Source organism: Oryctolagus cuniculus, chromosome 12 (genome assembly GCF_051225735.1).
Source record: "Oryctolagus cuniculus isolate XC-2025 breed Fujian yellow rabbit chromosome 12, ASM5122573v1, whole genome shotgun sequence".
Taxonomy (NCBI): Eukaryota; Metazoa; Chordata; class Mammalia; order Lagomorpha; family Leporidae; genus Oryctolagus; species Oryctolagus cuniculus.
The window spans coordinates 68,010,739-68,033,013 of NC_142878.1; the positions used below are offsets into that span (position 1 = coordinate 68,010,739).

At 57.2% G+C, this 22,275-nt stretch overlaps 1 protein-coding gene across 2 annotated transcripts; it reads right to left on the reverse strand.

Annotated features, from left to right (window-relative positions):
• Positions 1-398: 398 nt before the first annotated feature.
• SHF (Src homology 2 domain containing F) lies at positions 399-19,570 on the reverse strand. Of its 2 annotated transcripts, XM_017348071.4 has the most exons (7): positions 19,047-19,570; positions 9,524-9,665; positions 7,288-7,494; positions 5,899-6,039; positions 4,642-4,813; positions 4,380-4,499; positions 399-1,192 (listed from the first exon to the last, which is right to left on the reverse strand). In XM_017348071.4, exons 1-7 carry the CDS (start codon positions 19,542-19,544, stop codon positions 1,006-1,008), a joined length of 1,467 nt encoding a protein of 488 aa, XP_017203560.2. In that variant the 5' UTR covers positions 19,545-19,570; the 3' UTR covers positions 399-1,005. The 2 variants fall into 2 exon arrangements, with proteins under 2 accessions (XP_017203560.2, XP_002717944.4); XM_002717898.6 differs by lacking the exon at positions 5,899-6,039.
• Positions 19,571-22,275: the final 2,705 nt, after the last annotated feature.

A 22,275-nucleotide genomic window follows, 5' to 3' on the forward strand; every position in this document is an offset into this window, starting at 1 on the left:
GCGAGCGTGCCCAGTGCCGGTGGTTGAGAGGGCGACCACCAGGGGGCGCGCGCGGCCAGCCCCGCCAGGTTCGGCGGCGAGCTGAGGCACGCAGGCTTCCCGGGCTTGACCCACCCGGCAGGGGTTGCGGGAGGCTCGGCCGGTCGCGGCTTCCTCCGGGAAGGAAGCGAGCGAGGATCCCCGCAGCCCGCCCCCCCCCCACCCCCCATGGCCGCCGCTCTCTCGCTGGCGCGCCGCCTCTTTGTCTCGGCGTCTCCCCTCCTCCCAGACAAATGGCTTTGGCAGGAGATCCGACGCGCTCTCGGGGCGCCGCGTGGCCGGCGGGCCAGGGTCCCCCAGCCCCGGCGGGCGGTTGCGGGGACTAGTTTGACGTCTCGTCAAGGGAAGGAACTCGATGCTTTGAAAAATGTTCTCGGCCGGCCTGCGCCTGCTCGGGAGTTGATTTATAAACCAGAGCCCGTGCTCCCCGCCCCCGCCATTCCGGGGGCGGCGCCGAAGGCGCGGACGCGGCCGTGCCTGGCAGGATCGGGTTTATTTATGGCCTCTGGCCGTGAGCCGGGGCGGCGCGGGGACTGCACAGCTCCCTCGGGTCTGGGCCCTGTCCGCCCCACCCCCCAGCGCCGTCTCAGTCCCCGGGGTCTGCCTGCCCGAGCCCAGCACCAGGCTCTGCGCGGAGCCCGCCGGCTGTCTGGAGGCCAGAAGACGGCCGGCTGCGCCCTGCACGCACCCCGGGTGGGAAGGGCCAGAGCCGCCAACAAAGTCCCTTGGAGACCAGCGGTGCCCGAGCCCGCGTCCCCCGTGGTCTCTCCCCGGCTCCGGAAAACCCTTTACTCCAAGGCCCTTCCCCTTCAGAATAAATTAAGGAATTTCCAGCGTCCGCCCCCTCCCAGGGAAAGGGGAAGAAAGGTTTGTGAGCTCCTGGGCCCCCGGAGGAGCCACAGCCCGGAGCCGGTGGCGGCGGGCCCAGGCCGGCTGCAGGTCTATCACAGCGCCCTGGCCTCGCGTCTACAGAGTCCGGATGGCCACGGGGTAGAGCAGGGACATGTGTTCGGCCCCCTTAATGGGCAGCTTGCGGCTGGCGTAGTGGTGCACGATCTCGGGCACGCTGCTGAAGGGAGGGCTGTTCTGGCCCAGCACGTACTTGTGCTCCTTGGTCCGCGACAGCTTCATGTGCATGAAGCCCTGACTGCTCCTGGGAAGAGAGGAGACCTGGTGAGGGGGGCCGCCCTCCCACAGCCAGTGCGGGGGGAAGGTGCGTGGGTGGGTGGCATCAGGCTTTGTGGGAGGACACTGGGTGTGCCGAGAATGTGTATACAGTGAGCGTACAGGGTGTGTGCAAGGGGCACCCCTCCCACCGTGGGCTCCGGGTACGCTAGTCCTCCAGCCTGCGAAGCCAGGCCCAGTTCACCGGGGCTCTTCCTGAGCTGTGGGGTTGGCTCCCTGGTGACTCACGTGGAGCCACAGATGCTGTTGGCGGGATGGTGGGTGGGCAGGTGACAACCCAGACACGGTGGGGGTTCTCTTGCAAAGACAGGGAGGGGTGAAGCAGATCTGGAGGTGTCCCCCCCAATCTGGGGGTGCTCAGCTATCTCCTCCTGGGGACACCCCTCCACCCTCTTGCTATCCAAGCAATCAGCCCTTCAGCCTGGGATGACATCATCCTTCTTCAGGCTGCAGCTCTATGGCCTTCCTCGAAAGGACACGCCCACTGCCTCTCCCATCCCAACCCACAGCTCAGTAATCAGCACGCGTGCCCGGCTCCACCCCCAAGACCAGGACCCCACTGCTCGGAGCTCTGGCCAGCTCCTAAATGTCCAGGCACTCTGAGCTGTTGAGAGGCAATGGAAGGTTGAGGCCCCCAGTGAGAACTGCCAGAGGGGTGGTCTGCCAGGCCCCAGGCCTGAAATTTACTCAGAGGCAAGGGTGAGGGACCTTTGCGGGAGCCCCCGGCCTGGGCACTTTGCTGCTGGCCGCAGCCCACTTGGGGACCAGGACAGAGCTTAATGTGGGTGTGAGAAGTAGGGCTGGTGAGGGGCCGCTCTGCCCTGAGACCCCGTCCTTGAGGCAGCCTCATCACTTGCCTGGCCTGCCTGGCTGCAAAGGAGGCTCCGTTTCACTAGGCCCACAAGGGAGAGAGCAGGAGGAGTGGGGAGACAGAGAGGAGAGAGGCCTGGGAGGAAAGCCACATCCCTAACTCCATGCCTCTGTCTCTGGCCAGGGCAGGGTGCCCTGGAGCCTTCAGCCAGGAGAAGGCTGGGTTCATCTCAGGGTGTGGGGCTCTCTGTAGGTCTGAGATAAGAGCTGGGGCTGACGTACAAGCCCCTGTGGGCAGTGGAGAGGGCAGTGAGCAGCCAGCCTCCACTGTCTGTCCTGTGCCAGGGCCCAGGTTCAAGGCTGCGGGCGGCAGTGTGGGCCCTGCCTTCCCTCTCATCATCTCCCATTTGAGGATGACTCCCTCCCCACAGCCCATCTGGGAGAATCACTCCCCCCAGCTGCACATTGTATCTGGCCCAAAGGGGCAACAAGTGGCCAGAGAGCCCAGCCTCCATCCGTGTAACCCCCTCCTGGGGACGGAGATGGCCGAGGGTTCTGACCTCATGGGACAAAGTCCCAAGGGACCATTAGGACACAGAAAAGCCCTTGGCAGACCCTCAGGGGGCTGGGGTGGGACCAGCTGGGCCACAGGGCAGGCACTGGCAAAGCTTTCTGAGGAAGCTGTTTAATTACCAGTGAAAGCCCTTCCATTAGGGAGAGAAGAGAAACCATAATTGTATTTCAGAGAAGCCATTTATATGCAAACGAGGCTCTGGCAGACAGATGCTGGCGGGGCCAGATCAGCCAGGGCTGGAGTGGCGTCCAGGCCTGCCTCCTCTCTTTGCTCCCCAGAATAAGGGAGGGCCTGCTGGCTCCTCTCAGGGAGTCAGGCTTCTGTATCTCCCCTGGCCCTGGACAATACCAGCCACAGTACACAGCACCTGGTGAGGGGTGCAGCCGTGCAAGGGAACAGCGTGGTTCTTAGAGTCAGACTGAGCTGGGTTCAAATCCTAATTCAGGGATTTCACTGGCTGGTGGCCTTGGGCAAGTCACAAACCTCTCTGAATCAGTCGGTGCCTCGGCTCACTAGGCTAATCCTCCGCCTAGCGGCGCCGGCACACTGGGTTCTAGTCCTGGTCAGGGTGCCGGATTCTGTCCCGGTTGCCCCTCTTCCAGGCCAGCTCTCTGCTGTGGCCAGGGAGTGCAGTGGAGGATGGCCCAAGTGCTTGGGCCCTGCACCCCATGGGAGACCAGAAGCACCTGGCTCCTGGCTTTGGATCAGCGCAGTGCACCGGCCGGGGTGGCCATTGGAGGGTGAACCAACAGCAAAGGAAGACCTTTCTCTCTGTCTCTTTCTCACTGTCCACTCTGCCTGTCAAAAAAAAAAAAAACTCTCTGAATCTATTTAGATCTACCTTGCAAGGTGGCTTGGTATGCTCCATGGATCTTAACTACAATTTTTACAGCAATTCACATTTCTGAAATCATGCAAATCAAATTTTTGACAAATGAAATTTTCAAAAAAGCTCCTTTGATTTTGCAATTTGCAGACTCCTTGAGTATGAGAGCTGGAAGAAATCTAAGTGTATCCACCAATTCATTATGCAGAGGAAGAAACCCTGGCCCAGAGAGGTTAAGTGACTGGCTCAAGGTCACACAGCTGGTTTTATCAGACCTGAGAATAGAACCCAGGTGACCTGACTATGTTTGGCAATTTTCCTATTACCTTTTAATGAAAGTGCGTAATCAGCCTCCTAAATATGTCTGGCTTATAGTCCCAAATTTCTATAGATGGGATTTGTTTGAAGTAGGGGGTATATCTAGGGAACATGGTAGGAAGTGGTCTGTGCCTCTCCCTCCTGGGAGGAAGGCTGGTGGGAAAGAGGGCCCGCCCCTCCCTCCTCTCCCAGGACGACTCCTCGCCCCCACCCACTGAACTTCCTCAGTAAACAGGAACAGCTTGGGTCCAGGGCCCTGCCCCTCCTACGACCCACCCAGCCCTGCAAGCTCCCCCAGGCACAGCTCCTCTCTCCTGGCCCAGGCTGCTAGAATCTCTTGGGCTTCTATTAATGACGGTGGTGGTAACTTATTGGGTGCTTCCCATACATTACTTCATCTAATCCTTATCGTCCCACTTTATTAGTAAGGGAACTGAGGCTGAGAGAGGTTAAGGGGCCCGGGCCACACAGCCAGTGGGCGAGCTGGATGCTGTGGCTCGGCGCTGTGCTCCCACGGACCCTGTGTTCATTAAGAACAGCCTCTTGACAGCTCGGGATCGCCATGCCTGGCGCAGTCGGCTACTGCTCCAGGGCGCTGGCTGGGCGCGAGGGGAATAGCGCACTCACTTGAGGGAGAGCGAGAAGTCATTCTTGCTGGTCTCGCTGTTGCGCACCAGGTAGCTGGCCTCTTTGCACAGCCGGAGCAGGTTCTCGGCGTCGGTTCGGCTGATGGCCCCGTGGTACCAGCTGAGGGGGAGAGAGAGGAGGGGGCATCTCTGCTGGGTCCCTCATTGTCCAGGCCCACCCATTCCGGGTGTCCCTCACAGGGAAGGCAGTGCCAGGCAGGGACAAAGAGGCGGGAGGCCCCCAGCTGGACACAGACACTCACACCTGGTTTTCCAGAGGCAGCGCTGGGTCTGTCCACTCCCCCAGAGGGCTGCCGGGCTCTGTGTTTAGGGCTTTGGCTGGCTTGGGGTTCCCCATGGAGAGTCGAGGAGGTAGCCGCCCCTTCTCCTCTCGGCCGGGTGACAGGCAGCTCTTCTCCGGTCCTTCAAACTGGGCTGTGGGGAGCACACTGGTCACGGACCCTGATGACCCTAGGGAAAGGGCCCTGCTGACTAGCCAGTGCTCTTCCCCCATAGCCGCTGGTCCCGAGGGGTCAGGCAATGTCCCAGGAGCTGCGCACCCGCTCCCGTGCCTCACTGCATCCTGGGTTTGTCCCCTGGTGGGGCTGAGGGTGGACGCAGCCCCCTCCACCACACAGGGCCTCCCTGCCCCCACACTTTGGGCCAGGGGGACAGAAGCAACAGGAGAAATGGGGGACACTGCTGCCTGCCCCATTCCATCCCCCTCGGGGTGGCTTTGGTGCTGATAATATTGTTTCTTTCTCCTCCTCAGAGTTCATTACCGTTCTCCGAATCACCCTGCCAAGCCATTCTGCAGAAATGACTTATCGATCTGAGAACAATTATCCGATTCCCCTCGGTGCCATCCTGTCCTGACAGGCTAATCCTGCCTGGAGCCCCGGAGGCGGCCCCTCCCCCATCCCAAGGTCGCTGCCCACTGGCTCCCAACCCCCACCCACCGAAGCCCAGGAGGCCACAGGGCCACAGGCACAAGTGACAGGCGCCTTCCTCTGTGCTGTCTTCACAAAGTACCCACAACCCTGAGGCACAGCAGTGCAATGGGTGCTCATGTCTGTGCACCCACAGATGAGCACACGCCCCCCGCCCCGAGTCGGGGGCAAATCTGGACCACACTGAACACAGAAGAATTCAGCATCTTCTCTCTCCCCATTTCTCGTGTTTTCTCCTTGTAGCATTCTCAAGTCCTACTGTCTTTTGGTCACCAGTTGCCAGTATCAGATCCTCTCCTCCAAGAGTTAGACACTTCCTGTGCCAGTGCCAACCCTGAACCCCTACCCGCTTCCCCAGACATTTGTATCCAAAGTGACCTGGTGGGTAGCATACTAGGAGGGGCCCTCCCCTAGGAGACTCCCCTATAGCTTGCACTGTGTCACTCCCAATGCTTACCCAAGAGGCATTCTTTCTGGGCCCACCTCTCAGCCCCCGCCCCGACTTAAGGCCACAAAGCCCGAGGGGCCCACGGACATGTGGCCCTGGCCACGAGCCCCCGCAGGACCCACCGCTGCTGTCCTCCAGGCTGGGCTCGGGGAGGGGCGAGGCTGGACCGGAGACGTCCCTGTCCCCGTCAGGCAGGGAGGGGCTGCTGTCCAGCTGTCCCACGGGCGGAGGCCAAGGTAGGTCTTTGATGACCTTAATGTCAACTGGAGCCGGTAGCAGAAGGGAGAAGAGAAACAGACAGTGACAGAAACAGGGACAGGGAGAGGCAGAGGTTGAGACACCAAAACCCAGAGTCAGGACACAGGACAGCCTAGAAGGAAGAGGGGCAGAGGCAGAGGCTGGGGTGGCCCGGTGCACGGGTGTGAGGCTCAGGCAGCAAGACAGAGGGCCTCGGCTGGCCAGCCCTGGGGTCCCCTTCATTTGACCTCTCACAAGCCTCTAGGGCTCAAAGGCAGCAGGAGAGGAGGAAAAGCAGGAAGGGGAGGTACCCACACCTCAGAGTGCCACATCCAGGTTCCCTGCTCTCCCTTTCTCCCCACTCCCCCGCAACCTGGGAACTCACAGGTAACAGACTGAGACCACCCAGCCTCAGGCTGCCTGGCGGACGGACTCAGGTTGCGAGAGATGCTTTACTGAAACTTAGCTCCCACCCGCCCCACCCAAGCCCAGGAAGAGTGATGCCACCGGCGGCCGCAGGGCTGCTAACGAGGTTTCCTAATGACGGGCATGGATTTTCCCATTAAGCAATCCAAACAGTATCGATTCTCCAAGGAGACTTCTGGAGATAAACGGCCCATCCTCAGTGGCGGGTGCTTTACAGGAAGCAAATTAGAAGCCTAGGTTTCCTAGGCAGCCAAGGTGGGGATGAGCCCCTTGCCCAAGGAGGGTCTGGGGGGTGGACGCTGGGAGTAGAAATGAAGTCTAATGGCATTTAACCCTTTACACTCTCACCACAAGGATGCGGGAGTGAAAGCCCTCTTTCTGCTGGCTCTCACCCCTCCCAGCCCAGGCTGTCTATGGGCGACTGGGGCCTGGAGAAACCTGAGCCGCACTCAGTGGCCATCAGTAGATCCCTCACAGCCTCCCTCTGGGTCAGGCAGGGCCTACCCCTGGGACACACAGCCCTGGAATTCCTGCTTCCATTGTGGTAAATGCTGCCTTGCCTTTTATTAAATATCGGGATTTAACACGCGGCACAAGTTTTAGAATTCTGTGTTGGAATTTCTTTATTTTTAAAATACACTCAGTCCTCCAAAAGATGGAAGTGGCCCATACTTCGTGGGCTCTGGAAGGCCTCATCCTTTGCCTGTGCCCATTCCCTGACCTTGCACGTGGCACTGTGTCCCCACGTGGCTTGATGATCCGGCCCCCCAAGGACCCACACCCCCTTCTCCTGGGGCCTGGCCAGCAGCCCAGGGCCCCAGCAGAGTGCCCTGTCCACCATGACCCACCTGCAAAGGCTTTGGAAATCCTCTCCTTCTTCCACTCCCAGGGCTGGTCGTACTCTTCAGGGGGCCTCTCATCGTCCTCAGGCAGGCGGGACTCCCGGGGCCAGGGGGCCCCCTCTCCCTCAGGGGGGGCTGCCTCCTCCTCTGGCTCGTAGGGCGTGTCGTACAGAGGCAAGGGCTGAGCTGCTGTCTCCTTGGAGCCCCGGATCTCTGCCAGGGCGAGGAGAGGAGAGAGCTCAGGCCTGACTGCCGGGGTTCCCTCTTCCACTAGGAACTGTGCCTCCTACTGGGCAGAAGCCTCAGCTCTGGGGGAGCTCAGCAGTCATGGGGCCTGGATCTCACCCTTAGTTCACTTCCAGGGCCCAGAGGAGGCAGTGGTAGACCAGTGAAAGGAAGGGCTGGGCAGTGGAGGTGGACATGTTTAGGAAACTGAGGCAGGGTCCTCCTCTAGTCCATCTCTTCCCTGCTGCCCAGCTCCCTTTATCTCCTTGTGTCCCAAGTGATATCATTTCTCAGCCAGAAAGTGCTTCTTGGTTGCTCAGACACCATAGGCACCCCCTCCCTGGAAGCTTCCCCTGTGCCAGGTCGTTTTCTGGGACTGTCTGCCCTCAGATCACTCTCCCTTGGCCTCTGTTCCCTCAAGCAGGCTCGTATGTCACTCTCCTCCCTTCCCCCCAACTCCCTGAATGACCTGCCCAGCCTCCTGGCAGCCACTGTTTCCGTATTCCCAGTCACGTTTTCAAAGGCATCTCACCTGGACACCCGCTGTCGCCAACTCCCCACCTTCTCCAAAGCTGCTGGGGATCACTGTCCCCAGTGAACGTCCAACAAAAGCTCTGCAGCTGCTCCCATGAAAATCTGCACTCAAACTGTCACAAGCAGGTCCAGGGCACTTGGGGTCCACGCCCCTCTGACCTCACAGGGTAGCTGCCCTCTCGCTGTCTTCATTTCTGTCCGCGACACCTGGACCTGGCCCTACTTCATTCTCCAGTCATCTGCTCCTTGTCAGACCCGAGCATTTCCTAGATTATGGCTGGGGTGAACCTCAAGTTTCTGTGGAACCCGTGGGATGGCCCTCCTGGGATGACACGCCTGACCCTCGCTCTCTGCCCCTCTCACTCACCTCTCTCAAGGAAGAGGAGCAGCTTATCTGATTGGCCAGTGAAGGCTTGCATTCTTTCTAAGATCTGCCTTCATACAGGGAGAGAACATTCTGGTTCTCTCTGCTCCATGCAATGAGTGGCCTACAGCTGTCCTTGTGCTGCCCACGTCTGAGCCGGCAAGTGTAATTCTGTGACGAAGTATTAAGGAACCCAATGTCGGTGACATAGATAAGCAGTGCTCTCCGATCAACTCTATCAGTAAGAAAACTGATATTTTAATCTGTTTCCTTAATCTTATTCTCAATTATTTCCAAGTTCAGGAGAGGAAGAAGGGGTGCTAACTGTTGGCCTCTTAACAGCCTAATTTCCACAACACCCTGCCAATGCAACTTTCTGATGCCTCCTTCCTCCAGCACATTCTGCACACCAAAGCTTCAGTAATCCTCTTAAAATGCCATATTCGTCCTGTTCCTCCCTTGCTCAAGAATTCACAATGGCTCCACTCACCCTTTTGGAACAGGTCCAAACACTTCATTCCAGTCATCAAAGTGCTTCTCTGTCATCTCCCTTGCCTCAGCTCCCCCTACAGCCCCCACACAAATATCTTCCATCCAGATCCACTTCTCCTCTCCTCTGACCTGGGTCCCGGGCTTCCGTGACCCATCCCTGTCCTCCTCTCTGATCACCCCCACTTGGGTCTCCTTCCCACATCCTCTCTTGGCCTCTGTCCTCAGGCCAAGTCTTATTCACTTCTCCCTACCCCAAATCCTTGAACCACTTTTGCCCAACCTCATGGGGCCCACTGCATCTGTATCTCTAGTCATATGTCCCGTCGCCACAATGTTGCACTATGACATCCCATCATCACCTTCCCCAACCCTAGTGATCCTCTTTTTGGGACCCTCAGCCCACCCCACTACCTTGCCCTTCCTGGTGACCCCGGCCTCTCAAGTCACAGCTCCTTCTCCAGAATGATTATCTTGAATGAGTGGCTGTCCTCACAAGGATCTGGCAAAGGCTTTCTTCCATATGTTCTAGGGACCAAGGGATCAGTCCTTGGACTTGTGGGTGCCAGAGCCTGTTCTGGAGATCCCACGCCTCAGGAAGTACCCCAGCTCCCAGCCCCCGTCACTCACCAGCCATCATCTTTTGGGCCTCATAAGGCTCCATGTAGCCGTCATTTTCAGGGACCTTCTCTGGGGCTCCTGAGGTTCCTGCTGAGCCTTCACCAGACTCCTGAACATCAAACGGGTCTGCATAGTCTTCTAGGATTGCCAACTGTGAGAGCAGCAAAGACAGAGGGCTTCAGGCTGCTGACAGGCAGCTCTGCCTCTCCCCAGATGCTCTGTCCAAGGCAGCAAGAGTTCTGCGTAGGCTGCCTCAGAGCCAGAGCCCCAGCCACCCAAGGGCAAGCCCTGAGCTTGGCTGGGGGACGAGCTTTGGCTCTTCCTTGGCAGGGTTTCCCCGTTAGGCATCCAACCAAGTGGGACATCTTTCTTCTCTATGATTTGTGCCTCTGGACCATATCCTAGGCCAGGACAAGGCAACTGGGCTTTCGGGCCTGCCTCAGTCAGGGTCCACACAGGACAAGAGGCAACACAAGGAGGTTCAACAGAGGGACTTAATTCAAAGAACTAGCGCCAGTGCCATGGTGCAATAAGTTAATCCTCCACCTGCAGCACCAGCATCCCATATGGGTGCCGGTTCTAGTCCTGGCTGCTCCTCTTCCAATCCAGCTCTCTGCTGTGGCCTGGAACAGCAGTAGGAGATGGGCGAAGTCCTTGTGCCCCTGCACCCACATGGGAGACCTGGAAGAAGCACCTGGCTCCCGGCTTCAGATCGGCACAGGTCCAGACATTGTGGCCATTTGGGGAGTGAACCAACGGAAGGAAGACCTGTCTCTCTGTCTCTCCCTCTCACTAAAGCTGTTGGAAAGGGGTGAGCACTGTGGCACAGACACAAACTCCCACGTTCCATATTGGAATGCTGGTCTGAGTTCTGGTACCTCTGCTTCTGATCAGGCTTCCTGCTAACACATCCTGGGAGGAAGCAGATGATGGCTCAAGTACTTGGGCCCCTGCCACCCACGTGGGAGGCCTGGGTGGAGCTCCTGTTTCCTGGTTTCAACCTGGCCCAGCCCTGGATGTTGTGGGCATTTGGGGAGTGAGCCAGTAGGTGAAGGATCTTTCTGTCTCTGTCACTCTTTTAAACAAATAAATCTTTATAAACAAAGGTGTTGGGAGAGTTCAAAGAAAAAGGCCAGGATAGCCAGGCAGCTCAGAGAACAGCGTGGTCCACACACCAACCAGTGCACTTCCAGATGCTGACAAAAGAAACAGTTGCTGACCACCAAGAAGGAAAGGTTGTGTTCTCACTCTATCATGGCACTCACAAGATCCCTGTTGTGTGAGAATCACTAGGCCTACTTTAAGGGGTTGAAAACTGGACAGTCAAGGGGCAACAGGCCCAAGACCATTCTGCCCAAGGGGAAGAAGCAGGATGGATACTCTGGGTGAACGGTTGCCAACCTGCCACCAGTGGGCATCCTGGGAGAGATACCTTGGGACAGCCTTGAGGCTCTGCTGAAATTCCTTTGGCTCCTGGATGATGGGGACAGCAACAGGAAAGGCCTTGCCTTGGCCTTCCACTCCCCACACTGCCCCTTTCTCCCACACAATTGGCTAACAGCCAGCCCTGTGTCCCCTGCTCCCGGTCAAAGCAGAGCAAACCACAGCCACACACCCTGCAGAGGCGCTCAAGGTGCTTGGGGTGGGGAGCAGCGAGGACAATAGAGCCTTTCTCCTAGCTGGGCGCAGGCTTTTCCGGGGCCGCCAGCTTGGGTGGAGACAGGGCCCAGGCCACCCAGGGCTGCCAGCATCCTGGGCGTGCTGCACCCCTGGGTTGACAGGTGAGGCTGGGAGGTGGCTCCAGGGCCCGCAGCAGGAAGGGGGAGGCACTCTTACCTTTCCCCACATGGCAGGCTAGGCTTTGGTTTGGAGCTGGGTCGGGGCTGTGGGAGAGCGAGTTGTGCTGGGAGGCTGTGGCAATAAGTGCCCTGCTCTGGGATGAGAATCTGGGAATGGAGACCCCTAGCAGGGAACCCCCTCTGCATGTTCCTGAGGCATGTCCCAGTGGCTTCTACCACCTCATTTCCTATCTCCAGTTCCCCCCTTGTTCTAGCAAAGCCCTGGGCTCCTCACTTCCTTGCATCTCTGCCTGCTTGTTGGTGAACCACCACCCAGGCCATGTCGCCACCAGCAGCCTGAGCTCGTAGTCAGTTTTGTCTTTCCAGTTGCAATAAGCACCCGGAACACAGTAGGCACTGTAAAGTGTTTCTCCCTGTGGGCAGGTGTTCGGTGTCACAAAACTCAGAGTGCCTGGATTCGAGTCCCAGATCTGCTCCCAATACCAGTTTCCTGCTAATGTGCACTGTGGGCCCTGCCACTCAGCTGGGACACCCAGATTGAGTTCCTGGCACTGGCTTCAGTCAGTGGCTATGTGGAGAGTGAATGGGCATGAGATTGGTCTTTCGCTCTCTCTGCCTTCCAAATGAAAATAAAACTTAAAAACTAAATAAAATTTAAATAAATCAGTAATTTAAAAATTTTTCTTTTCTGTCACCACCTATTGCCCCTCTAGACCCTCACCCCTAGTCCTCCTTCCTCACAGGAAGTAGTGACAAAGCCACTCGACCCCACCCCTACCCCCAGCTACTTTCTCCCAGGCCACCCAGGCCCTTGACCAAGGGGGTGCTGAAGCCCTCGAGTTAGTGGTGACCCTTCCAGTCAGCAGCAGCCTTGCACTCAGCCCGGTCTGAATCGGCTGACAAGTGGGATTTTATTGCACGTCTTCCTGAGAATGAGCTTCCTCAGGGCAGGGACCACATTTATTGCTAAACTCCTGGTTCCTGAAAACTCAGTATTTGTTAAATCCCTTTACATACAACAGATTTACAGACAAAGGAAGCGCTTTCCCCTGTTCACTCAAAGAGGGAGGAAGCATAAATGGGGTGGGGTGGGGTCACATAAGGGGACTGAGTCTTCTCGAGTGAGGTGTACTCCCAGAAGCTGCTGGGGGCCCAGGCGCCTGGTCCAAGCCTCCAACAACCCTTCCACCCACCCCTCACTCCACGGAGCCCCTCCAGCCCCTCTCTCACCAAATCTGGCCCTAGCTGCACCCATCGCCCTTCCCACCTGAGTCTTGGGCTGGTGCCCAGAGCCATCTCCTCCCAGGCTGGCATGAGCCTCCCCAGCCCCAACCCACAGTGCCCTGGGCACCCAGGTGGCAGCTCTGTGGGCAGCTCAATGGCTCCTCTGTTCTATTCCTGGCTCCACACCCTGCTCCAGGAAGTCCCAGCCCCCCTGGGCTGGGATAGCCACAGGAGCCACCCACAGGCCCAGGAGCTGGGAACAGCAGCAGAGAAGACAGCTGGGAAGGCTGGCAGGACAGACGCCCACCCTGGGCACAGAGGATCCCAGTCAGAGCCCAGGCCCGCCTTCCCCATGAACAGGACAGGTGACTCAGTGGGCAAAGCTGTCCCTACGGGCTTCCAATGCCTGTGACCTACCACAGTCTGTTGTTTATGGTCCCTGACGTGCCCACTGCTGCTCTCTATACCCACCCCAGGGTATGCCAGGGGTGGTCCTGGCATACAGTGGTGCTCAATGCACGTTTACTGGATGTTCAAAAGGCCCCCTTTGCTGTAGTCACCATCCTCTGGAGTGACACCAACTTTCAGATTCTCATGTACCCTGACGTCTGACTGATCAGGAGCAGCTATAGGATCAGGATGTCAAGAGAAGCCATGTTTGAATTGGGCTCAAAGGGAGGCCTCTGGGGCAGGCACCTAAACTGCGGCTGATGTTAAGGCCTTTCCTTTGGCATAGCCAGAACACTGCTGAATGCTGACAGATTTCCAAACTAGTAGGTAAAGCAGCTGCTGTGCAGAGGCCCCCTGTCTGCCTCCTTCCTGCCGTTCAGCAGGCTGCCTCCAGGACCCCGCTACTGCATCTGTTCCAATTAGGCAGTGCCCCTCCCAGAGCAGCTGTCATACTTCCAATCTCCTTCCTGCCCAAGCCTCTCCCAAGCAGCTCGCCGGCCCACCATCTGCTTGGGTCTCCCACTCTGCAGCCAGGCCATGCAACACGTGCCTGACCCCACCCACGGAGTCTAGAAGCAAGGAGGGCACACATTACAAGATGCTGGTTCTACAAAGTCCCCAGAGTTTGCCACTGCCTGTTTCCTTTGCTTATCTCTACTTACATTCAGGGTCTGGAAACCTGTCTTTTGTATTTGTGGAGAGGACTTCAAGAGTACTTATCTCACAGGGCGGGGAAGAGGAAAATGAATTTGTAGGAGTTCTTAGCCCAGACGCTGGCATGGAGTCAGTGTTCAATAAACGATGGCTCTGATAATAATCTTTTACATTCATTATCTTTCACATTCAGCTATTAAGGCCTCAGTGCCTGTCTAGGGTACAGAGCTTGCCAGACAAGACTGGGATCCCTGTCTCTTGACTCTCAGAAGTGCCTTGTCATATAGTTTCCAAAAATTTGGGAAGTGCAGCGTCTTCTCTCCTCTATTTGTAGATTTAAAAGGTACATCAGCTCTGAGTAGTCCTACAGCAAATAAATCAGTCTAATTCTGTTTCATTATTTCCCAAAGTATTTAACCGTGGAAACCCTTTGTCATTGAAAACCTGCTGACCTGTCAAGGTTTGGGAAATGGTACATGACTGACCTTCCCCAAGATCAAACCTTTTGTACCTATGGTTCTTACTAACTGGAATTTCCTTCTAATCTGTCTGCCCCGAAAACTCTTTCACATGAAACACATTTATTTCCTTTTTCTAATTACAAAAGCAATGTCCTGCTTATAAGACACCCAAATATTACAGATGTGCAATGGATACCACCCACACTTCTAACATCCTTGGGCGTGTCTGCAGCCACTTCCTATTTGGGTGGCAAAGGATCGCCCCAGCACTCAGGAGATGGTGAACTCAGTCCAGGACATGCTCCTCATTTCTTCTCTAAGAGCCTCCTTCCTCTTGCTTATCAGCACACGCTTAGTGAACATCTCCTGTCTGCCAGGCTCCTGGAGGGAGGTGCCGAAGTCCCAGGCCTGGCTGAGTCCGGAGGCTGGCAGCCTGGCTGTGAACCTGGGCTCCACTGCTTGTGAGCTGAGAGGCTGCACAAGTGGTAGCCAACACTCCTGTGCTCCAGTTCCCCCAAGTATAACCTGGGGAGAGGAAGGGAATCTTCCTCACTGAGTGTGTGGAAGGATCAACTGGTCTAACACCTGTCAGCAGCTTCAGATTGGTACCAGGCACACAGTAGGAGCTCAGTAAATGTCAGCCACTATATTAGCAAAAGTGAAAAACCCAAATTTCTGGGCCTTTCAGGTGCTCATAGAAACACATACAAAGCAAGCTCCAAGAGAGGGCCGGCATTGGGGCATAGCAGCTAAAGCCGCCATCCACGATGCCTACATCCCATACAGGCAACCGTTTGCGTCCCAGCTGCTCCCCTTCCCATCCAGCTCCCCGCTAATGGCCTGGGAAAAGCAGTGGAAAATGGCCCAAATGCTTGGGCCCCATGTGGGAGACCCTGATGAAGCTCCTGGCTTCAGTCTGGGCCAGCCTCAGCTGTCGCGGTCATTTGGAGAATGAACCAGCAGATAGACAATAATCTCTTTCTCTCTCTCTCTCTGTAACTCTCACTTTCAAAAAAGAGAAAGAGGGAGAGCATGAGCGAGAGAGAAAGGCACCTCACGGTGCTGTGAATCACCGAAGCTGGGAGGTCAGCTCTGGGAGCACCCTCAGGCCCACTATAGAGTTTGGCCCCATGTTGGCTCTCACCTAACATCATGTTTGTCCTGTGGGAATGGCGACTGGAATGGACAGCAGGTACTCCCTACAAGTCCCAGGTCCCAGTCAGGATTCACTCCAGCTGTCTTTGGTGCCCAACAGGTAAAGCACCAGGGCTGAGGTGTCACGGAGTCACCCACTGGCCAAGTCAACAAGTGCAGATGTCTCCCAGACAGAGTGAGTGCCACCGAGTGAGGCAGCAGCACCGAGCAGGGCAGACAGGCCTGCCACACAATCCCCCAGCAGCCTCAGCCATCCCTGAAGCACCAGCCACAGCAAAGACGGCCATCCTGGGCCACAGGGGGCTGAAGCCCAACCAGTCCTCAGAGGTCTGCGACCTGGACCCCTTCTTGCCTTTCCTGCCTTCCCCACGACGTTCCCCCTCCATCACCATCAGAGAACGTGTGCAAGGTAACCTGGCAGACCTCCAGACTCAGTGAAGTCCTGAGAAGTAAAGCAAACTCAAACAAAGCAAGGACTGAGTCCTCTAAGCGCAGGGTCCCTTTCAGTGCCTAGACCAGTGTCACCTCATGAGACACAAATACTCAAAGGACACTGGCCAAGACAGGATCCTACACTGGCAGCCTCTGGCTCCCTTACTTTACCCTTCTCATTTAGCCTATTCTCTCCTCTCCAAATTGGGGCTGGAGGACACATGTCCATGTGGATACCATCTCTCCATTTTTAAAAGTTCTTAATATTTAAGGGCCTGTGAACTCCTATGACCATCTGAAGCTGTGAACTTTTTCCAGGGAAAATGGGAAATAGGTGCACACAGCTTCTGGAGAGTTGCGGACCCCAGGAGCCCCTCCATAAGCTACACGGGTGGGCCTTGGTCTCAATATATGGTGCCAGTCTTCTCATCCATGCCACACATGTGCATCTTGGCATGATGATGGCAAAGAACACACTGTGAAGATAGGCAGGGGGTGGCTCAGGGCTTCATCCAATCAGGGCCCAATTCCCCTGTCACTCCCCTTCCTAACGAGACAAGGTTTTTCCTATTGAAGGTCTGAGAAAAGACAGCAAAGTAAGGGAAGGCACAGCTCTTCAGCCCCTCTGCCAGTGCGGCCTGGATGCAGGATGAGCGCCCAGTGCCACCAGGGAGTTCTTCCTGCAGCCAGATGGCAAGGCCCTGCTTGCCCGCTGCAGGGCGCAACTCCTGCTGCTCCCACACCTGCCCTGCCAGGCCTGCCCAGATGGCCACCCTTGTACCCTGGCCAATCAGTGTGGTCCAACTGCCAGAGCCCTGCACAGGGAGGAGGCTAACAGCCCCGGGCCCCCTGGGACTCTTAGGGTCCTCTGCTGGACCCCATGCTCTCCTACCCCCTCTCACTGGGCTTCCTGTCAATCTCCCGGGCTCATCACAGAAGCACCCCCACCCACTTCACCAAACATCATGACCCAGTTCCTCTCAAAGGGGTCTGATCCCTCTGGCACCAGCCACCGGGCTCCAGAAGGAAAGAAGCAGGCCAGCCTAGAGCACAGCTCAGTTCCCAGTCCCTACCTCACCTCAGGAGACCCACAGCAACAAGCCCCATGACCCTGTAGCTGAGTGGAAGGAGAGCGCACCCCAGAGCATAGACGCACCAGCTCAGTGGGGCAGGCCAGGGTGGGGGTGGGAGATTGGCAGCTATGCACTGCTCAGTAGACCACAGAGGGCCTGGACACTGGATTTAGGGTAAAGGGCCTGGATACCTCGTCTGAGCTCTTCCTAGGGCCCCCGAAACTCTGCTCTCAAAGAGGTGAGAGCACCTCTTACTGAGGTGGGCCAGGAGACAGCATCAGTGACCTTGGGGCCAGCTCAGGTGGCATTCTAAATCCTTGTCATCACACCCACCACAGAGCCCACGGATTGGGAGGCTCCTAGGAGAGCTTGCTGGAGCTCATTCCTGTCTGTGTGGCTGACAACGGCCTCAGATATCTATTGCCCCTGCCGCCCCCCACCCAGGTCTGAACAGCTTGTGGATTAGAGCGGCCACGTGGAGGCATGGATGCCCTCAGCAAGAAGCAGCTGTGCGTCTGTCTCTGCATGGCTGTGAAGGTGCAGTCCCATCCTCGGGGGTCTGTGCAGGGGCAGCTTTGCAGTCCACCCTGGTAGTAGACAGTCACCACTCAGGACATGTGTATCTGTACACCCCTCTTTATGCCAAGCACTGCGTCAGGCACTTGGGAAACACAGACACGAGCAGGGCATGGCCCTCGTCCTGGAGTCCAGGGCTCAGTGGGCAGCCTATGAGGGACATTCCAAGCCACTGCAGAGAGGAAAGGGGCCAAGGACAGCTCAGGCCCATGTGCCAACAGGCAGTGGTCAGAGAGGAGGAGACTACATGGTCAGTGGTGAGAACAAGGCCTAGCCCTCCCCCATGCCTCACTGTCACCACCACCATCACATCGCAGGACAGCGGGGACAACCAGGAAGGAGAGGAACACAGCCTTGGAGCGGTGCCCTTGAACCCTCTCTGCAGGCTAAGGATCCTGCCCAGGAAGGGCAGCCATGCCCCATGGCAGGAACTCAGAGAAAAATAACTGACATTCCTGAGGCTTCTGCGCTCACCCTGACGCCTCTCTCATCCAGGAAATCCAGCTGAATGGCGCTCTCCAGACTGAAAAGCCTCAATGGATTCGGACAGCAACTTTGCTCACCAATCACACACAAATGCTCTCCTCCCCTGTGCTGAGGGTGAGCTCCAGAGCTGAGCTCCCAGGGCGAGTGAAGGACAACAGAGCCAGGGCGGCTACGGAGCCCTCTTCCTAGAACTCCGGGCCATGCGGGGCTAGGGTGCTTGCAGCTGTCTCTGCTGGGAGGGCTAAGACCCACTGGAGCTGGGGAGAGGGCAGCTCCGAGGCCCCGTGGGTCTCCAGGGGAACAGTGGCTGTCCTGTTCTTCCCCATGCCACTGACTGCAGACCGACAAAAGGCTCTAGCCTCCTTCAGAAGGGGCCTGGGGGAAAGGGAGGCCAAGGAGAGGAGGAACAGGCTCAGCTGCTTAGCCCCATCTGGGCAACAGGTCCTGGGCACCAACAGGGGGTGCCCAGGGGGACATGGGGAGGAGAGGGGGACATGGGGAGGGGCAAAGAGTGGGCCTGCACCCCAGCGACCAGCAGCCTTGACAAGAGCGGCTCACTGCGGGTCCTGGCCTCCCCAGAACAGCAGCCCGCTCAGCTCCAATCCCCACCACGGAAAGGCAAAGGCCAGCTTTTCCTGGGCCCACGGGGAGAAACTCCAGCCTTCACCTCCTTTCTGGGGCTTTGACACCTGCAAGGAGCTTGGGCAGGAGGATGAGGAGGAGGGGGAGGGGGAAGAGGAGGAGGAGGAGGAAGAGGTGAGATAGGGAGGAGGAGCAGCAGGAGGGAAGCGCTTCTGTGCATTGCTCTGCCCTGGGGAAAGGGTCAGAGATCAAAGAGCAGTGAGCAGCGGCTCCCGGAGGGGCAGAAAGGCCATCAGCCAGCAGGGGGAGGTGGGTGCGCCTCAGATCCCGTTAGAAAACGCGCTGGATCTCGGCTGCAAAGCCGAGAGCGGGAGCGCAGGAGGGGGAGGGTCACCAGTCCCCGGGCCGTCCTGGGGTTAGGGGCAGAGTTAGGGCATCCTGTTCAAGATGAGCCGGCTGAGAATCTGAACAAAGGTGGATGAGCACTCGGAGCCCCAGGGTCAGGGACTAAGCTCGCGTCCGCCGGAGGCTCTGACACCGAGGGGCTCGGCCCTGGCCAGGCCACCTTTGTCCCTCCAGCAACCTCCAGACCTCTGACCACCACCCCCTCCGCACCAACCCTGCCTGGCACCGCACTCACCCGGTCGCTGCTCGCGGGAGGTCCGGAGATCCGCTCATCCGAAGGGGGCGCTGGGGGCCCAGGGGTCTCGACCCGAATAAGGCGGTGGGGGGGCGAGCCGTGGCGCGGGGGCGGCGTGGGGCCGGGGACGGTGGGGGTGGCAAGGGCGGCGGAGCCGGACGACCCCCCGGAATAGGGGTCTTCGAAGTCGCGCTCCCGCTGCAGCCTGTAGGCTGCCAGAATATCGGGAGGCGGCGCAGGGGGCGCGGCCGGGGAAGGCGCGGGGGCGCGGTAGTCGGGCTCCGGGGGCGCCGGTTTGCCCCCTCCGCCGCCCCCGCCACTCCCGCGGAAGCCCAGGTGCTCCCGGAGCCACTTGGCTACCCCGCCGCTGCCGCCCCCTCCTGGGCCGGCTCCCGCTCCCCCGGCGCCCCGGCGGGACCCCCCCGGGCCGCCGCCAGCGCTCGCCTGCGCCCGCGGCCCCGGGCCGGAGCCCGCCGGAGGAGCTCCGCTCAGTAGCATGGGGCCCGCCAGACTGAGCGAGGGGAGCGCGGCGCGCGGCGGGGGGCGGGGGCGGGGCGGGGCTCCGGCGGCGGCGGGGGGCGGGGCTCGCCGGTAACAAGGCGGGGGGCGGGGCACCGTTCCCCAACGGGGGTCGACCTCCCCCGGCGCGGGAGGGGAAGTGGGTTGCGGGTTCGCTGGCGGTGTGGGAGCGGGAGAAGAGGAAGAGGACGACCCCGGACGGGGGATGCGACTCCTGAACTGAGGGTGAAGCCTCCACGTGTTGCCACGCGTGCGCCTGCGAGGCGCACCCGTCCCCATCTGTACCCCTCCGCAGCTCCCAGCGCTTGCGAGGCGCGGGGAAGGAAGTCCCCAGATGCCTGGGCTCTTGGCCTCCTGGCGCCTCCCGCCCCCACTCCTCCCCTCCCCCAGGTCTCACAACCAGGAAGGGTATTCCAGGAAGAAAATCTAGGGAGGGCGAGCGTAGGGGCTATTCCCTAAAATGGGTCAGAAGGAGCACCCCCTGCCCGTGCTGCCGCCTAGCTCCTCCCACCCAACTGTGCGCACCGCACACACCCGATCTATTGCTTCCCGATGCAGGCAAACATCTCGAGTCACAGACAAGCAACTCCCTAGAGATCCCCACCTCTCCCGTGTCGTTTGCACAGGCGAACAGCCCTCGCACAAACACCCCGCATCCAGGGGCGCACCTGCCCCGAGCCCGCCCACGCGGCCCTGCACACCCGCAGAGATCCCTTCGAGCCACAGGCCGGGATTTCATTGTCAGTCAGATTAGTGACAGAATGGAAACAGACAAGTCAATAAATCAAGTCTGGAAACAGTTCCAATGTTGTCTATCACAAACCCCTTGTTCTCCCGATGCTCAAGCGCTAGGCATTGTTGTCTCAGAAATACAGCTGGTTGCTTACCAGAAATACAGCCCTGAAGTCAACGCCAGCATTTGCTTCGGGCCCAGCTCCCTCACCTCACCGTCACCCACTCGCGACCCTGACTCAAGTGTCTCCCTGCTCCCAAGCTCATAACTGCTTTTGAGATCGCAAAGACACAGAGGCCCCTAAGGGAAGGGCGTTCAAAGCTAGGGTGTAGAGGAAGGTGCGATGGCAACACAGAATCTCCTAGGATTTCCAGGGTCCCAGGTCTCAGAGTGTTGGTCAAGTTTCCATTTGGTGCGAATCCTAACGAGTGTAAGGTGTAGGACAAGTGCTTCTCAGACTTTAACGTGAACTTCCTGGGAATCTTACTAAATTGCAGGTTCTGATTCTGGGATGCAGCTCCAGACTAGTTCTGATGGACTCCCAGGTGATAGTGGAGGCCTGCCCTGCACTGCCCAACCCCCACCCCCACCCCCAGCTTGAGTAGCAGGACTGTAGGAGATCCTGATGACACTGTGGAAATGTGATAAAGTATAATAAAGAAAATAATATGCATATTTCTTACATGTGCGCTTTTTAAAATTGACTAATGCATAGCTGGACATAGAAGCTGGACACAGTATGGTCCAGGTGTTCCACAGAGGGTCCCCACCATCACCAGATGTGAGGGTATGGAAATGTCCCTGAGCAGGAGACTAACAGGGCTTTGGCTGCATATTTGGGCAAGGTACTCAATGCCACAGATCCTTTCCTAGAAAGGAAAATAAATGGTTTCTGTTTTGTGAGGTTTAAGAGAGGTGATGGATATGAACACGCTTTGAAAACTGTGAAATGCTTACAATGGAAGGTGTCACACAAGGCCACATGTTTAAGAAATGTGGAGTTCAGCTGCTGACAGCTCAGAGGAATGGAATCAATGACCGGAAATCTGCAGGCTTCTTGCAGGAGGTAGACCTGAGCCAGGTAGATGAAGCAAATGGGTAAAAGGTCATTCTGAGCCAGGTTAGCAGGAGCTCAGCAAAGACACAGAGGCGGGAACCAGCACATCTTAAACAAGGGGAGTATTCACAGTGGGGAAAAGTAGGGATAAAGTGACACAGGAAAGAGGATGTCCTAAAGGGAGGGTTTAAATGATCATTTAAAAGTTATAATACTTGTGTGCACCATGCACTTACTCTTGTTTTACATTGTGGATTGAGTACCCCTTATCAGAATGGCTTGGATTTCAGATTCTGGGATTAGGGATGCTCAACTTGTATCTGTCCTTTCCCTCCCCACTAGAGTGTGAGCTGAAAGCAACCAGTGTTGAATACTTCGCGGGGGTGGGGCAGTTTGAAAAGAATCAAAGGTGAAGAGGGGAGGCCTTCACAGCAAGGCTCCTTTGAGATTTGGAAGGAGTGAGCAGATCCACATTCTTACACCTTGAGCCTTTCACCACACAATCAGGTTCCTGTGTGGAAGCAGGGATATTCCATCATTTAGTGCAGAGCCTGTCGCACGCATGGTGTTGGCTTCACAAACGTCACAATGAATGCAGATAGGTTCTCTCAGTTTTATATAACTGTTGTTGTACTATATACACAATTTTTATGTCTTTATTTTTAATTTAACATTATATGATATTTTGTTTTTGTTAGATAGGAATTATTTTCTCACTTCCTTTGGGAAAAATCTTAAACCTACAGAAAAGTTCAAAGAAAGTACAGTCGAAACTTGTATGCCTTTCACCTAGATTCACTGTTTTTTTGTTTTGTTTTGTTTGGTTGGTTTTTGCTTTACCATTTGATGCAAGGAGAAATTTCATCATACTTTAGCTAAAAATACTATAGCAAGCATTCCCAAGAACAAAGAATTCTATG